Source organism: Charadrius vociferus, unplaced genomic scaffold (assembly GCF_000708025.1).
Source record: "Charadrius vociferus isolate BGI_N301 unplaced genomic scaffold, ASM70802v2 scaffold90, whole genome shotgun sequence".
NCBI lineage: Eukaryota > Metazoa > Chordata > Aves > Charadriiformes > Charadriidae > Charadrius > Charadrius vociferus.
The window spans coordinates 9,541,200-9,556,579 of NW_009647222.1; the positions used below are offsets into that span (position 1 = coordinate 9,541,200).

The window sequence follows — 15,380 nt, forward strand, 5'->3', positions numbered from 1 at the left end:
TTAAACACTGCATCATTACCTGGAAGAACTCCATTGACTCTAGAAGGAACCTAAGGACACAAGCCTCCCGTATCTTCAGTTACCCTTTGTGAATAACCTGCACAATTAATGTTTGAATTATATGGTAGACACTTGGAAGAAACTTGGCTTACTCAACACTGACATGTCAAATTCACCTGCATTGGTGGAAGAAGGAGCAAAGATCACAGCCACGGCACAACTAAATCTGTCAGAAATCATGAATGAAAGCCCTTGTTTACCTTAACTTGCTGCCTGGCATATGAACATAAAATGAAATCACTAGTGGCCCAAGTTAATACTCCTGGATGTGAACCTTAGCAGCCCAGGAGCAGACACAGTGTTTGTTCAGCGCCTTCTATTATTCTGAAGGTAACTCAGCGAAGAGGTTGAGTTGGTAGTTCCCTGGGCCTGTTAAATTACCCTCTTAAATCACTCCCGTATAAATTAGCAGAGCTTATGAATCAGAGCCCTTGTCATCACTGCGTTGCTGCTTCCAGGATTTCATTCATGTTCATAAAACTTTGGGGTATTCCTGGATGAAAGCAGAAGGCTCCTGTCCTTGTGCTGAGGACACATGGCATTCTCCCCACTCCACTTATCCCAAGTGCCTTGTTATATTTAGAATGACACTAAAAAAATACCTGTGGTAAAAAACACTTGTAACTTAACATATCAAGTGCCTCAATGCCTTCCTTTTGGAGAAAAAGAAAAAGAAGAAAAAAGAAATCAAAGCTTTCATTTCTTTTGAGAAATCTAATCCACACCATATACACTGCAGGGGAGAAAGTGTCAGGGGGGTGAGAGGGAGGGGAAAGAGTCTCCATTTTCTAGTCTTTCTGAAGCCCTGCTCAGCTAAAACAAGTGTAGCCTTCACACAGAAAATGGCTGTGAACACTACAGAGCAACATCTGCTTTGTGAGTGTAATCCATAAAAGGCTTCCAAATGCCCTTAAAAATTGTTCCCTCTTTTCCCCAGTCTGAATGTCATCTCACAGGAAGCCATCTGGGACAAGCATGCCAGCTATTCTGCTGCAGCGATAGCAGTATTGTCCTCAAGTGCCTCAGGATGAGTCACATCAATGCAAAAGTCCAATTATAGTAGAAGCCCCCCAAAGCAGAAGTATCATTTCAAATAAATAAGACTGATGTAGCTGAACCACTGGAATTCAGAATGTAATTCAGTCACTTCATCACCTTTTACTGAAAACTTCTGCATCCCTTAAAGCACCCATGCTAAATCCCCAATCTGGTTATGACATTCCCAGCACAGATGTGATAGTCTTAAGCCCAGTGTGTATGCATTTAGAGAAGTCAATTACTTTTTTTTTTTTTTTTTTGGCTTATTATTTTAAAATAGAGCATTTTTAAACCTGGCGTTTCTTACCACTTTAGAGCAGTGAATGAACAGTGCCATCCACTGTCTCTCTGCATAATCCACAACATTTTCCTAGGACAGTCTTAAATAAGATTTAACATAAAAATTAATGCCACACTTGAAACAAAGAAATATAGATTGGTAAAAAGATGCAAGTCAAAACATATTTTTAAGGAGTCAGGCTAAATCATAGAATGACAACCCTAAAAGTAGATTACTACAAAGGAGATTTTTCAAAATATCTCCTCACCTGTGGATGAGCCACTTTAACTTAATTAGCTATATTGTTACTCATTTATCCTAAACCCAAATACTTCTCCAATCAAGTATGCCATCTATTGTGTTGTTGAGTATAAGTTCTCTCTTCATCTTGTTATAAGAATTACATTTCTTCTTCAGTGTGGTCATCAACTCTCTAGAACATGACCCTGACAAATGATACTGCTAAGAACAGGTGCCTTTAGAAATGTTTCCTACAGAAGAATTAACAATATGGTGTGAATGGGACCCTGTTTTCATGGACTGAACACGACCAACACAAGACTATATGTGCCTGAATGTCTTTGACAATGGAAACCAAACCTTATCTTTTAGATGCATATTTTATATGCTATTCCTATATAAAGATTCCAAACTCATCCCATCTATGGTATTGTGCATCTCACTTTGCTAAACACAGATACCTGCGCTTTTCAACAATGCCACAGTTCAATAATGCAAATACACAAATGCGCTCAATGTTCACCATAACAGAAATCCTACCATTATTATACCCACTTCTTCCTGTGCTTTGATAGAACACAACCTCAGTGCTCAGCGTTTTGCTAGACTGATCTCACAAGATTTATCTTGAATCCTTTTAAAATAAAAGCAAAAGAGCCATTGACCACAATGATGAATGAATTAAACCTTAACAGATTGCCTCTCACTGCTTTACTCTATATTATTTTCTTAGAGGGAATGTTTAGAATTTCAAGTAAAGACCACTTTCCAATTCAAAGTGGCTGTAATTTCTGACTTTTCTTATAGTACAGATCTCTCATTGACACAAATAATGGTAGAAACATTATTTAGAAAATTGCATAACTGCTGAGTCTCAGGTAATTCAAAGGATAATTACTTGTTCATGATCAATGACCACTGATTATATACTACAAAACACAGAGCTATAAAACTGACAGATGACGAAAGCATATAGTTATAACACACTGTGCTGTGAACATGACTTTTATGAACCCAATGCATAGCGCCCAAAGTTTTCTCTTAGACATTTATAGAAAGGGAAATGCATACAGTAGAATTGGTTTTACTGATCAAGCTCATGCTCATTCATATTTCAGGATCAAAGATTATTTTCCAAAAGCCACTTCCTATTGATGCTGTTGTGTTTGCTCCTCACACACAATGATCAGCAGGACACTGGGTTGTAAGGGTCAGACTGGAACTGGTTTCTTTGATTTTCCTATTATGTTTTCAAAGGTAGGAAAGAATTCCACATCTTTCTGAAAGTCACTGGCTGTAAGCAGAGAAAACTAGAGCTCCTGAGAGAGTAGATTAGACCCGATTATAACCTGACTGAAATGTTATTACAATAAAATGCCTAATACAATTCCCTCTTCTTTGGATGTAGATATTTTGACCCCATGATCCCCATGCTTGTAGCTCTTTTGACTACCCACTTTGGGGAGCTTGCTCGTATTGAAAATGAGATTTCATGTTGACAGTATTAAATTTCAATTCCTTGTTCTTTACAAAAAGTCTGCTGAGGAAAGACATAACAATAATTTAATTAATTTTGTATTACATTGTGTTTGGAAATACTAAATAATGTTTGATAATGTCTTGGATCTCCAGCATATCAGTTGTTCCTTTGTAGAAAAGGCTTGTCTCACCTTTAAAATGCTGCAATAATGTCAAAATCGCAAGAGTTTCCAACATGGAATTGTTATGAAAATAAATAAGGGATTTACAAGCTGATCACTTGAGGAATGGGGTATCTCTTCCACTGACCTTTTCTTTTCTATATGCTTAAGGCAACCCAAAATACTTAATGCCTCCAGCTATAGCTGTCATATTAAAAGACAGGAAGAAAGATACAGCAAGAAAAGAAATTACATTAAATCTGTTAAAACTCACACATCATCAACTTACTTCGCAAACTGTTGATCTGACAAAGAGGAACAACACAGCTGTAGGACTTCTTTTCTTAGATGACTTCTGTTAATAGTGCCAGTACACTTAGGATCATAGGACTGCAAAGCCTTATGAAAATCTTTCCAATTTTCTGTGATTTTGTCTGAAACTATCTCCTCCACCTAACAATCGAATGAATTAATAATTAAAGAAGGGGAAAAAAAAGTGTCCCTGAGGTTAAACTATAATAGCATTGCCACATGAAAAAATGTGTTAAAATGACAAATCTAATATTGGAAGACCAACACTTACTGAAAATGAACTATGTTATCACTTATGGTATTACAAGCTAGAACAAGAAGAGCAGGTTTCTTTATTTGGCTTGTTCCATTAAGCTATTTGTGAACCATCTAATTTAAAACAAAGTTATGCTCAACTAAAACAATTTTACTGTACTAATTTCAAAGCATGATGCAACATCAGGCCCAAAATTCACCTTTGAAAATGTTTATTCTGAAAAGTGGCTGAAAAGTGTCTGCAAGAAAGTATAAACCTCACTTCATAGATCTGCTTCTTCAAGTGTCTGAAGAGGCATATCTACTGACTGATAACACCGCAGAGCTTTTACTGTTGTTTCTCCCCTCAGTCCTGTAAAGCTAAATCCGCTAGGACCGAATGAATTGCAAGTGGCACTCAGCTTACTCAGGGCATAATTTGAAGACAATGGGCTTGCACAAGGGAAAATAACGACAAAATTTGGCTTACTGAACCCGCTTTAGGATCTGTCTGTAGCACTAGCAGTTAAAATAAAAGTGTTTTTCACTTGTAAATTGAGTACATTAAAACCAGAAGGTTCTGAGAAGAAACAAACACAGGATCAGCTTTTGACAGAAAATCTCAGCACAATTGCACATCTGACCAAGCACTGTACTGTGCAAAATTTCAGGTGAAAGGAAGGAGATAGAGATGCCCCTTAGCTTGTCTTAGCTGGCTGGGGGCCTAGATTGGTTCTAGGTTCTGGTTCTGCCCGTTGATGCTTTTAAGGTTTCTCTGACGAAATAATTTCTGAGAAATTATAAAAACGAAGAGATTTCTTGAAAAAGTTGTCCTCTCTCATTTCTACAACCTGTAATACGTCTTTTCTACAGAATGAGGCACACTGATGGAGCTGGCTTCACCACTCAGGAAGCAAAACAAAAGAATTCCCAGGCACTCAGGCTTCCTAGCAGCTGCTTTTCATCCAGATCTGGGTACAAACCCAGACACAGAGTCCAGAACAGACCTACTCCTCAGGGCAGAATTGCTCTCCAAGTATGAAACCACAGCCACCAAAGTCATGTGTGGCTATTGTGTCATCCCTGGTGGTATTTCATCCTAAGGTGACAATGTTCTATGATGTTTAACATTTCCTTTACCTGCCTTCCCTCATGCTAGCATCTACTTCATTTGGGATGCTTATTTTAAAAGACAAAAATGGGCAATTACCTGTGTACATCTCTAATATGAGCCTAACCAGCTTAATTTGTAAATCCAACTTAATGTGCCCATCAGTTGCGCATGTAGGCACTGTTAGCATTTGCATTTTCCCCAGCATGCTAATTTTACAACTATTAAAGTTTGCCCCAGAATTTCAGCCAGACCATTATTCTACTCAAAACCAGCTGGAAGGGACTTGAGCTGCTGCATCAAATGTTGCTATTGTTGGAGCCATCAGAGTGGAAAGCAGCCTGTTTCAGCTCCTAACATCAAAGCATTTCAAAGCAATGCACACCATTCAGAGCTGTTCAATGGGACCTTCTTTTTGTATGTCTAGTATCTCTCTTGTCACTACTGCACTCCTTTGATACCTCTCAGAAACACTATCCAGACTACCTAAGACAAAGTTAAATATGGAGTTAGTCAATTGACATACTAATGCAAACCTAAAAGACATTTGACATTGAGAATTATGAAAAATTATAAATAGCTTCTTAACATTAGGAAGTAGATTTGCAAACTGCAGCTTAGGTTATTTCTTAGAATAATTTGGTAAGCAAAAAAGTATTGACTTACTTCTTTCAAAGGAAATGGACATACTGCACAGAAATATTGACTGTGGGTTTCAGGATATAACCTTTTTGGACCTTTGGTGAATGGTTCTAAAGGAAAACATTATAAGACAACTGCAAATTCAGAAGGTGCCAAAGCTGCCCCCAGGAAAATATGCAATGTCTATGTAGTATATAGCATATATTTTGAACCAATGTATATTATAAAGAATAATAGATAAAACAAGAAACAACAAAAATCAGCAAAACAGATCTGACAACTGAAAGATAAGAAGTACTACTGCTGTTCCCCCTCTGCTGTACACAAATGTGTGAGGTAGTGATTCTGCTGGAGTTTTCAAAAACCTCCAGTAACTGTGAGAGTGCTTTCCAATTGGTGCTTCAAAAAGAAGAGTCTAGAAGTGCTGATTATGATTATTCCATTGCTGGAAAGAATGTGAACCTCCTAACTTAGATAAAAACTGTGTGCAGAGCATAACATTTTAGCAAAACACAATCCAGCGTTTTGCCATAAAAGAGGTTATGATTAGAGAATTAAAAGTAAACACTTACTACTGATTCTTTTTCTTCAAACAAGTCTAAAAATTCATGATCGTCAAGGTACCCAGTCTGTTCGGGATCAATTATCTCAATTAACTCCTGGAAGTCTTTATCTTTCATTTGAAATACCGAGTGACATAAAACGTGACGAAGGTCATTTCTTTTGATCTTTCCGTCTCGTTTCTAAAACAAAAGAAGAAAGCATGCATAAAAAAGAGCGAACATTTACTAAAGCAATGCTGATTCCAATGTGCCATTCTACGCTGCTAGATCATCCTGACCTATAATAACTGAGAGCTCTGTAGCTGTTTCAATAGTCTGCATATACTGAATCTAGTACTTTTACTCCAGTTCCCAGTGAACGTACAACTGCTATATTTACTGGATGGAAGGCTAAAACTATGGGAATGAAACTACAATAACCTTTCCATTACCTTGGGATAGATTACTCAATTTGATGGTAAACTCTGCCACAAGTGAGTGGATACGTAAACCTGCATTGCACAGACTAGCTCACATTCAGGCCAGTTTATCAGCTGCATTTTGTTCCTTACCTGGACTGAAATCAATGTCATGCAAAGCCGTGTCTGACTGAATAGTTGCTGGGTCTGAGTGGACTTGACTCGGTTGAGTCAAGTTGAGTCTACGTTGCTGTTACCATGTACCCCAACCATTGCCTTAAGTCCATGCAAAAGTCCATCAAGTGATGTCTGGTTTTAAATCCTAATATAGCTCTCAGCATATTCATAGCACCTGAGCCCACATTTATCAGTGCTCACCTGTGGTAGGATTTTCATCATGTTTAACTTCAGAACAACAACCAATAACTCAACTAAACATTTTGTGTTTGAGCACAGCTTTTTCAAGGGCTGTAGTCTTCAGACGTGGTCCACAGCCATGATGGTCCATAAGCCCAGAATAAATGCAAACACTTGGATCACTACAGATATTTCAGTTTAAGATGCAATTATAAGTACATTGTGAGACTTGGGAAATTCTGACTGTTGACAGCGGTGTGTTAAACCAAAACATTTGAGACCTACTGTCATTGGACTTCCTCTTTCTTTTCTCTTGCTTCCTTTGCATCTTAGTATGCATCCTTTAAATCAGCTATGCTGCTAGGCTGTGTCTATTGGCATTCTTGACCTGGCTACTGAGGGTGAATCAGCTCTCAGGGAGAATCTTTATCCAGGACTTGATGCCCAGTCACATTGTCATGCCAATGGATACTCATTTGGACTGTAAGGTAACAGGCAATGGATATGTTCATGCAACAGAATCAGGATATTTTTATTTGACTACACTTAAGGCATAGTTTTTCTCTCAGTTCCCATGGCAAGTAATATCCATAATTTATGTAGGAGAGTTTTAAATATGGGTTTATACCAACTCTTTTCTATGACTGTCTGTTTCATTTTATAATTTTAAATTTGTTCCTGAACTTCTACTCTTTTTTTATTTGTTTCTTTATTTTCTCTAAAGAAACCTGAGGAAAGATAATGGGGGAAAGAAGAAGAAAGTGTGGAATAAAGGCTTTGGAACAATAACAGAAAAATTAAGAGTAAATAGTTCCTTCAGTGATTCAGTTTTCTTGGCGAAGCACTAGACAAATATCTTTCTGTTCATAAAATTCACCCTAAGAAAATTCTGTTTCCCTTTAGTCCCCCACAGAGATCCAGGGTGGCAGTAATAATACAGAGGATGAGCAATTATTTACTTCATCAGTTGGTCTGGGAAATACTTTAAAGTTTTGCAATCAAAAGATAATGGTCTTGTGAAACTACTATCTAGTATTTGAATTTTCTTTAGAGACTGTTGTCACTGCATTAAATCATATGGAAGCAAAACCTGATAATATACCTACCTCCCCCAGTAAATAAGTTAGGGAATCTGGTACTGAAGCTACAGAGATAGCTTGTACTTCACAAGAAACAATTGTGCAGAATGCCTAGGTCTTACCCATGAAGATGAAATATCTGTTATAATAAAAATAAATTAAATTTTGTTCAAATCTTAGATAATACAGCAAAGTTAAGATATACTACATCATTTATTAAGCATATTGCATTTGCTTATTTGGCTACCTTGCAAGTTTAATTTTATTTATTCAAAAGGATTTAATTTTATTACCCAGATCGTTATCTAAGTCAGCGTCAGTGATATGACTGGGGATATACTGGTCTATTCCAACAAAAAAACCATAATGTTATGTATAAATATAAAGTGTTCTCACATGTATTTCTTTCACTGTGGGAGTGTCTAGATGCTGGGGATTAAATATTTCTTTCTTCAGGCTGTCTTTACACCACCTTGAATACCTCTGCCTTTGTTAACAATTTCATTCAGTAATGCTCCGGTTCAGTAAATGAATTAAAATCATGCAGTAAAGTGCCTTACTGAATCATGGCCTGAATGCTGTAGGCATTATTATTAGCTATTGCAATGTATGAAACAGATTTCTTTTCTTATAAATTGCTAGGTGAATTCTTTTTGTGGTCATATATATACATGTATATAGATAAAATACTGCAGAACTAAAAAGAACTTTTTATATAATTATATTAGAAAGGAATTGTGATATATCATCTATATAAAACCATCTAATAAAAAATGCCAATACTACTTCTGAAGATATGCCCAGTGCTCCGTTTGCTTGTGTCAAGCAGACTGAGAGCTTTAATTTTTTCAGTCTATTATTTGCTCATTCAGTTCAGAAACACAGAGTCTACAATTTAAGAAGTGCAATATGTAGCAAATCAAAGTAATAAAAAAATCCAGCTTGTCCACTATAAAGGGATGAACACACAATGCAGTGCATGGGACATACATATCATGACATTCCATCAAAACTGACAGAAAGGCATTTTAGCATAGTTCTCTACATCGTGAGGGCCACAGATAGACAGTTCTTTATCAAAAACTCATAGAATGGTTTAGGTTGGAAAGAACTAGACACGAAAGGTAATAGAAAGTCTAGAAAAAGTCAGATGAAGTTACTTTTGAAACTGTAGTGAATTACACGACAGTAGGCTCAACACTGTCAGTGTCACACATAAATTACAATCTACCTGTCAGATGATAAACTGCAAACATAAACCTTTTACAAATACATGATAGCACTCTCTGTTCCTGTTATATAGTATGAACTTATAATAATTAATGCACAGTTCCGATTCTCATTAACTGCACCTATCATACCGATTTTACCCCTTCAGCGAAAGAGATTTGCCTTGTCTGTAATTTCTCCCATGTGCACAGGGACCACGGGGATGTACAGTCATTGCTAGGCAGTGTATTTGCATGCACACTCCCTTCTTTTCCAAAACGCTGTATCTCAGATTAAGGGGTAGCCTTATCCTGCACATATTAATGCCTATCTTTAATTTAAATGTCATTCATAACCAGTTGGTCTCCTTTAGCATGTAAATCTAAATAGGTATTCATGTTCTGTAGTATTTTTACAGTATTTTGTATCTTCTGTACAAGGTTAAAACCATTATTTATGTTCCTTTAAACCTTTTACATTGCTGGGAACACTCTGAAGTTTACCTGATGCCAGGTATCAGAGCAGGACAGAAAACATTTTAGTTTCTCTTATGAATCTGTTGCATTTGAGTAAGAATTTGAGTTAGGAGACTTTCCAATATTACTTGAATTCCTTGTCCTGAGATGAACAATCTCTTTTTAAAAGAGACTAAAATAAAAGCAATGAAATAATGCAGATGAAAAATTACAACTTGATACTGCAATTCTAATTTTCTAAATTTGCGGGAGAGGAGAGAGTTCGAGTTGTTCCGCCTGGAGAAGAGAAGGCTCTGGGGATATGTTATAGTGACCTTCCAGTATCTAAAGGGGGCCTACAGGAGAGCTGGGGAGGGACTCTTTATCAGGGAGTGGAGTGACAGAACACGGGATAATTACAGTGAGGGTGGTGGGACACTGGAACAGGTTGCCCAGAGAAGTTGTAGATGTCCCACCCCTGGAAGTGTTCAAGGTCATGTTGGATGGTGTTTTGGGCAACCTGCTCTAGTGGAAGGTGTCCCTGTCCATGGCAGGGGGGGTTGGAACTAGATGATCTTCAAGGTCCCTTCCAACCTAAACCATTCTATGATTCTATGCAAAAATATGACTGTGAAAGAACTATGATGTTGCATCTTCAAATGACCCAAATGTCAATGCTTTAGGTGACTGGGACACCATGTGTGATCAAGAACAAGAACTATCAATCAATGCACTCAATATAATGGAATGTATAAAAATGAGGATATATAGTAATAAAAATTTTTAATTTAAAAAGAAAGCTCAGCTAATTTATACTGAATATTGCCCCCTCAGATTATTTTTAATGCCTTTTTGTTTCTGCGTTTCAGAATATAGGGAGAAACTTTTATGAAAACATTCTAGGAGGTTAGACACATCGTTTTATTATTAATTCCTTGGTGCTGAAACACCAGTATAACTTTTTTTTTCTAGGATCTGGGTTTAAAGTAAATCACAAATACTGCAAGACTCACAAAAGAACATCAAAGAGTGCTTCACTCATCCTTTTATAAAACATCAATCTGGTTCAACATTTTAAAGTCAAATTTGTAGAACATTTACAGGGAACATTATATTTCTAGCTTGCATGTTAGAAAGCACTGCTACTAGGTTGGGATTTTGTTTTGGATTAACAGGGACCAGTAGCATTTTAGACTCCAACACATCAAGAACAATTCAGAAAAAAAAAATCAGTTGGAAGAAAAAGGGAGCAGGCAGTTGCTTGTGTGCTGGGCAGTGATGTGATGAAGAATCAGAAGCATGCTGCATGAACCTATTAAAAACTTTTAGATAAGAATATGAATGTATTTCAGTCCTGGAACAGAAGACATTCAAGTTCAAATCTATTTCTATCTCCTGAAAAACAAGAGCAAGAAACTTACTTTTGTTAACTCTAACACAAGAAATGTCTTTACTTGGTTTACATGGGTTTTCATAATAGCAGAAAACCCACTCACACAATTATGTAAATATTTAGGAATGTTACAAATTCACACAAGTTTAGACATTAATAATGAGTTTACTGGGGAGATCACTGCTCTGTTGAACTATCACATACAGCAGCTGAGCAGGAGAACAGTATTTGCTAATTGTTATTAAGCAGACCCTAATGTGAAAAGAAAATATAACATCCAAGAAGACTTATTTGTGTGGATCACATGAGACAGAACATTTTTCATCATATTCCTTCTGCATTAAGTGTCAAAGCCAGTAGGTATTGCATTTCATTTCACCAATAAGGAAATAAACTCTTCTGGGAGCTACCACACCTGATGATAGACTGTGGTAGGCAATGAAAGGAGGAGATCCACTTGAGCCTAGAGACAGCCCTGAGCAGGAGGAAAGCAGAGCCAGGTTTGGAGATGAACCCTGCATAATCAGGATATAGAATCATAGAAACTTTTAGGTTGGAAGGGACCTTTAGGGTTATTAAGTCCAACCATCAACCTAACACTACCAAAACCCACCACTAAACCATGGCCCTAAGCACCACATCTACCCGTCGTTTAAATACTTGGCGTTTAAATAACTCTGTTTAAATACCTGGCGACTCAACCACTTCCCTGGGCAGCCTGTTCCAATGTCTGATAACCCTTTTGGTGAAGAAATTTTTCCTAATATCCATCCCAAACCTCCCCTGGTGCAACTTGAGGCCATTCCTCTTGTCCTATTGCTTGTTACTTGGGAGAAGAGACCAACCCTCCCCTTGCTACAATCTCCTTTCAGGTAGCTGTAGAGAGTGATATGTTCTTCCCTCAGCCTCCTTTTCTGCAGGCTTAACAACCCCAGTTCCCTCAGCCGCTCCTCATAAGACTTGTGCTCTAGACCCTTCACCAGCTTTGTAGTCCTTCTTTGGACACGCTCCAGCTCCTCAATGTCTTTCTTGTAGTGAGGGGACCAAAACTGAACACAATACTTGAGGTGTGGCCTCACCAGTGCCGAGTACAAGGGGACAATCACTTCCCTAGTGCTGCTGGCCACACTATTTCTGATACAAGCCAGGATGCTCTTGGGCTTCTTGGCCACCTGGGCACACTGCTGGCTCATATTCAGACAGCTGTCCACCAACAGCCCTAGGTCCTTTTCCACTGAGCAGCTTTCCAGCCACTTTTCCCCAAGCCTGTAGCACTGCATGGGGTTGTTGTGGCCCAAGTGCAAGACTTGCACTTGGCTTTGTTGGACCTTGTACTATCAGCCTCGGCCAGTCGATCCAACCTGTCCAGGTGCCTCTGTAGGGCCATCCTACCCTCCAGCAGATAGACACTCCCGCCCAACTTGGTGTCGTCTGCCTCATCCAAGTCATGGATAAAGTTATTAAACCAAACCAGCCTCAGTACTGAGCCTCGGCAAACACCACTTGTGATCATCCACTAACTGGATTTAACTCCATTCACCACAGCTCTTTGGGCACAGCCATACAGACAGGTTTTTTACCCAGCGACGAGTACACCCATCCAAGCCATGAGCAGCCAGTTTCTCCAGGAGAATGCTGTGGGAAACAGTGTCAAAGGCTTTACTAAACTCTGGGTAAACAATATCCACAGCCTTTTTCCCATCCACTAAGTAGGTCACCTTGTCATAGAATGAGATCAGGTTTGTCAAGCAGGACCTGCCTTTCATCAACCCACTCTGACCGGGCCTGATCACTCGGTTGTCCTGCATGTGCCGCATGATGGCACTCAGGATGATTTGTTCCATAACATTCCCCAGCACCAAGGTCAGACTGACAGGCCTGTAGTTTCCTGGATCCTCTGTCCCTTCTTGTAGATGGGCGCCACATTTGCTAAGCTCCAGTCAACTGGGATCTCCCAGGTTACCAGAACTGCTGATAAATGATGGAAAGTGGATTGGTGAGCACTTCCGCCAGCTCCCTCAGTACCCTCAGGTGGATCCTATTCAGCCCTATACACTTGTGTGTGTCTAGGTGGTGTAGCAGGTTGCTAACCATTTCCCCTTGGATTATGGGGGCTTCATTCTGCTCCCCATCTCTGTCTTCCAGCTCAGCGGACTGGGTACCCAGAGAACAACTGGGCTTACTATCAAAGACTGAGGCAAAGAAAGCAGGAAGTACCTCAGCCTTTTCCTCATCCTTTGTCACTATGTTTCCCCCTGCATCCCTGAGATAACCAATGATACCAGTCAACATAGGGATGTCAACAGCTGGAAATTAACACATCTGGATTCCTCTCCTGGAAGCAGCAACTAACAGGGCTGTCCAGAACCCTGGCAGAGGCAAAATGGGCTTTGGGACCCTGCCTGTGCTGCTCTCCTGGGGTAGTTTGCTGCCCAAGGCAACAATATACCTTACTTATGCCCAGTGGCACACTGTTTTGACTAAGAAATGAGAACGCTACAGATGCAAATGGCACATGTCAAACAAGTGTGATAGATAACAGAACCAGATAACAGAAATTTTCAAATGGAATTGTAGATAATAACCCATTCTCAAGTACGTCTGTTTCTAATAAGGTCTTGCAAGGGCTGACTTACCCCTGTGCTATACATCCTTTTTACGCACACACATACATATACATGTGTCCATGTGTGTATAAACAGAGTAAACACAGCTCTCTCTCTCTGTATATATATATTTATACATCTATATGTACATACATATGTGTACAAATAACCTGAAAAAAATTCAAAAACTTTAAAACATCAGATGACCATAGATAACTGAAAGACAAATGGAACAGTAAAATGATGAAGAAAACAAACCACTGACACAGCATGACTGGGAAGAGTAAGCACAAGGAGAGAATAAGCTTTCTAATAAAGTCCTACATTGAGAAATGGAGAAAATAGGCTAGAATAGAAATGGAATCTTAATTATAAGAAGCAGTTACTCTTAAAGATTTGCAGGTCGTAATACATAATCAAAGCATAAATAAATTGCCAGTATGACATTAGGCATAAGGGACTCACAATCTGTGGATGTAGAAACAGGGGAACACTTAGCAGTATCTGGAAAGTTATGTTATTTATTTTTCTGGTACCAGTGCAACTTCTATGAAAGCGCCAATTCTCATTTCTGTCATAACATTTCATGAAATATACAGAAAAACCAGCAGGGGTTCAAAGGCAGCCACAGGGATTATTAGAGAACTGGCCAACACAACTTCCAGTGAAATTGTAGGAGGTCAATAATTTTTGTTTATCAGAGAGGTTGTTACAGATTATTTAGTCCCCACTTGCACATATCTATGTTAAAGAAACTCGAAAAACAGACTCTGTGTGCTGCTGTAACAGAAAACAAAGACTGTCAGTTGCCAGATTACTCTGAAGCAGATACAAGACACAAATGTTTAGCTGTAAGAGTAATTAACCAAGGCAACACCTAAAAATAATTGCTCTTACTTCATCACGCATAAGGAATGCCTGCTTTAAAGAGGGATAAGCATCTTGGATGTATCTGCGCAGCTTCTAAAGAACAGTGTCACTGGAGAAAGCTTCATCTCTTCTAGTTGGATTTACTCTGCAAGAAGAAGAAAGACAGTCTTTGCAATGCTTTCATGTCTCACCCTCTTTTGCTCACTATGTTCTTCTCAGAGCAGGAAGAATAAATCACCTCATTAAGACTCGAGTCTGATAGTCTTCAAAATAAGAGCGCACTTAGAGAAAGCATTGCCAAAAGATTTTTTAACTGAATTGAATCAAGGGTGACCATCAAGTGGATACACTATGCATTTTCAATAAATATGTATACACAGGTTACTCACATAAAAAAGGAACTGCCTACTTACTTATGGTTTTTTCTCATGGAAATTGTCTGCCTGTTTTCAAAGGTGCTACCAGGATCCCGGATTTTTTCTAAAAATTGTTGCCAAGCAATTTTACCTGTGGCTTTCAGTCCAAATCTGATTTTTAAAAAAGAAAAGAGTTTTAAAAGATTTTCTTATAAAAAACCTCTATATTCCAAGAATAATTTTGAATTAGAACATCACATTATGATTATAATATCAATGTGTGCAACATTCATAGTTAGAGTAAGCCTGCATAGCTTTTCTTTCTTACTAAATACGTAAACTGAGCCAACTTATTTTCTCAATTCCAAATGTCTAGCTGTGGAAGAACTAGACCCCAAGCAAGAATTCATCTAACCAAATGTACATGCCTGCACCTGAGCGAGTCACTCTAAGTTCCCTTTATAGTCATTGGGGAGAAACAGGCACTTTCAGGACAGGATTCATCTCATCCTAAAGTAGACATCTAAAACTGGTTAG

At 38.5% G+C, this 15,380-nt stretch overlaps 1 protein-coding gene across 1 annotated transcript in view; it reads right to left on the bottom strand.

Moving 5' to 3' along the window:
* Positions 1-15,380, bottom strand: part of EFCAB6 (EF-hand calcium binding domain 6) — a 130,806-nt gene that overhangs the window by 63,433 nt on the left and 51,993 nt on the right. Inside the window, 4 exon segments of the mRNA XM_009879780.1 lie at positions 5,606-5,667; positions 6,130-6,300; positions 14,515-14,632; positions 14,901-15,014. Coding sequence (XP_009878082.1) covers positions 5,606-5,667; positions 6,130-6,300; positions 14,515-14,632; positions 14,901-15,014 — 465 coding nt within the window.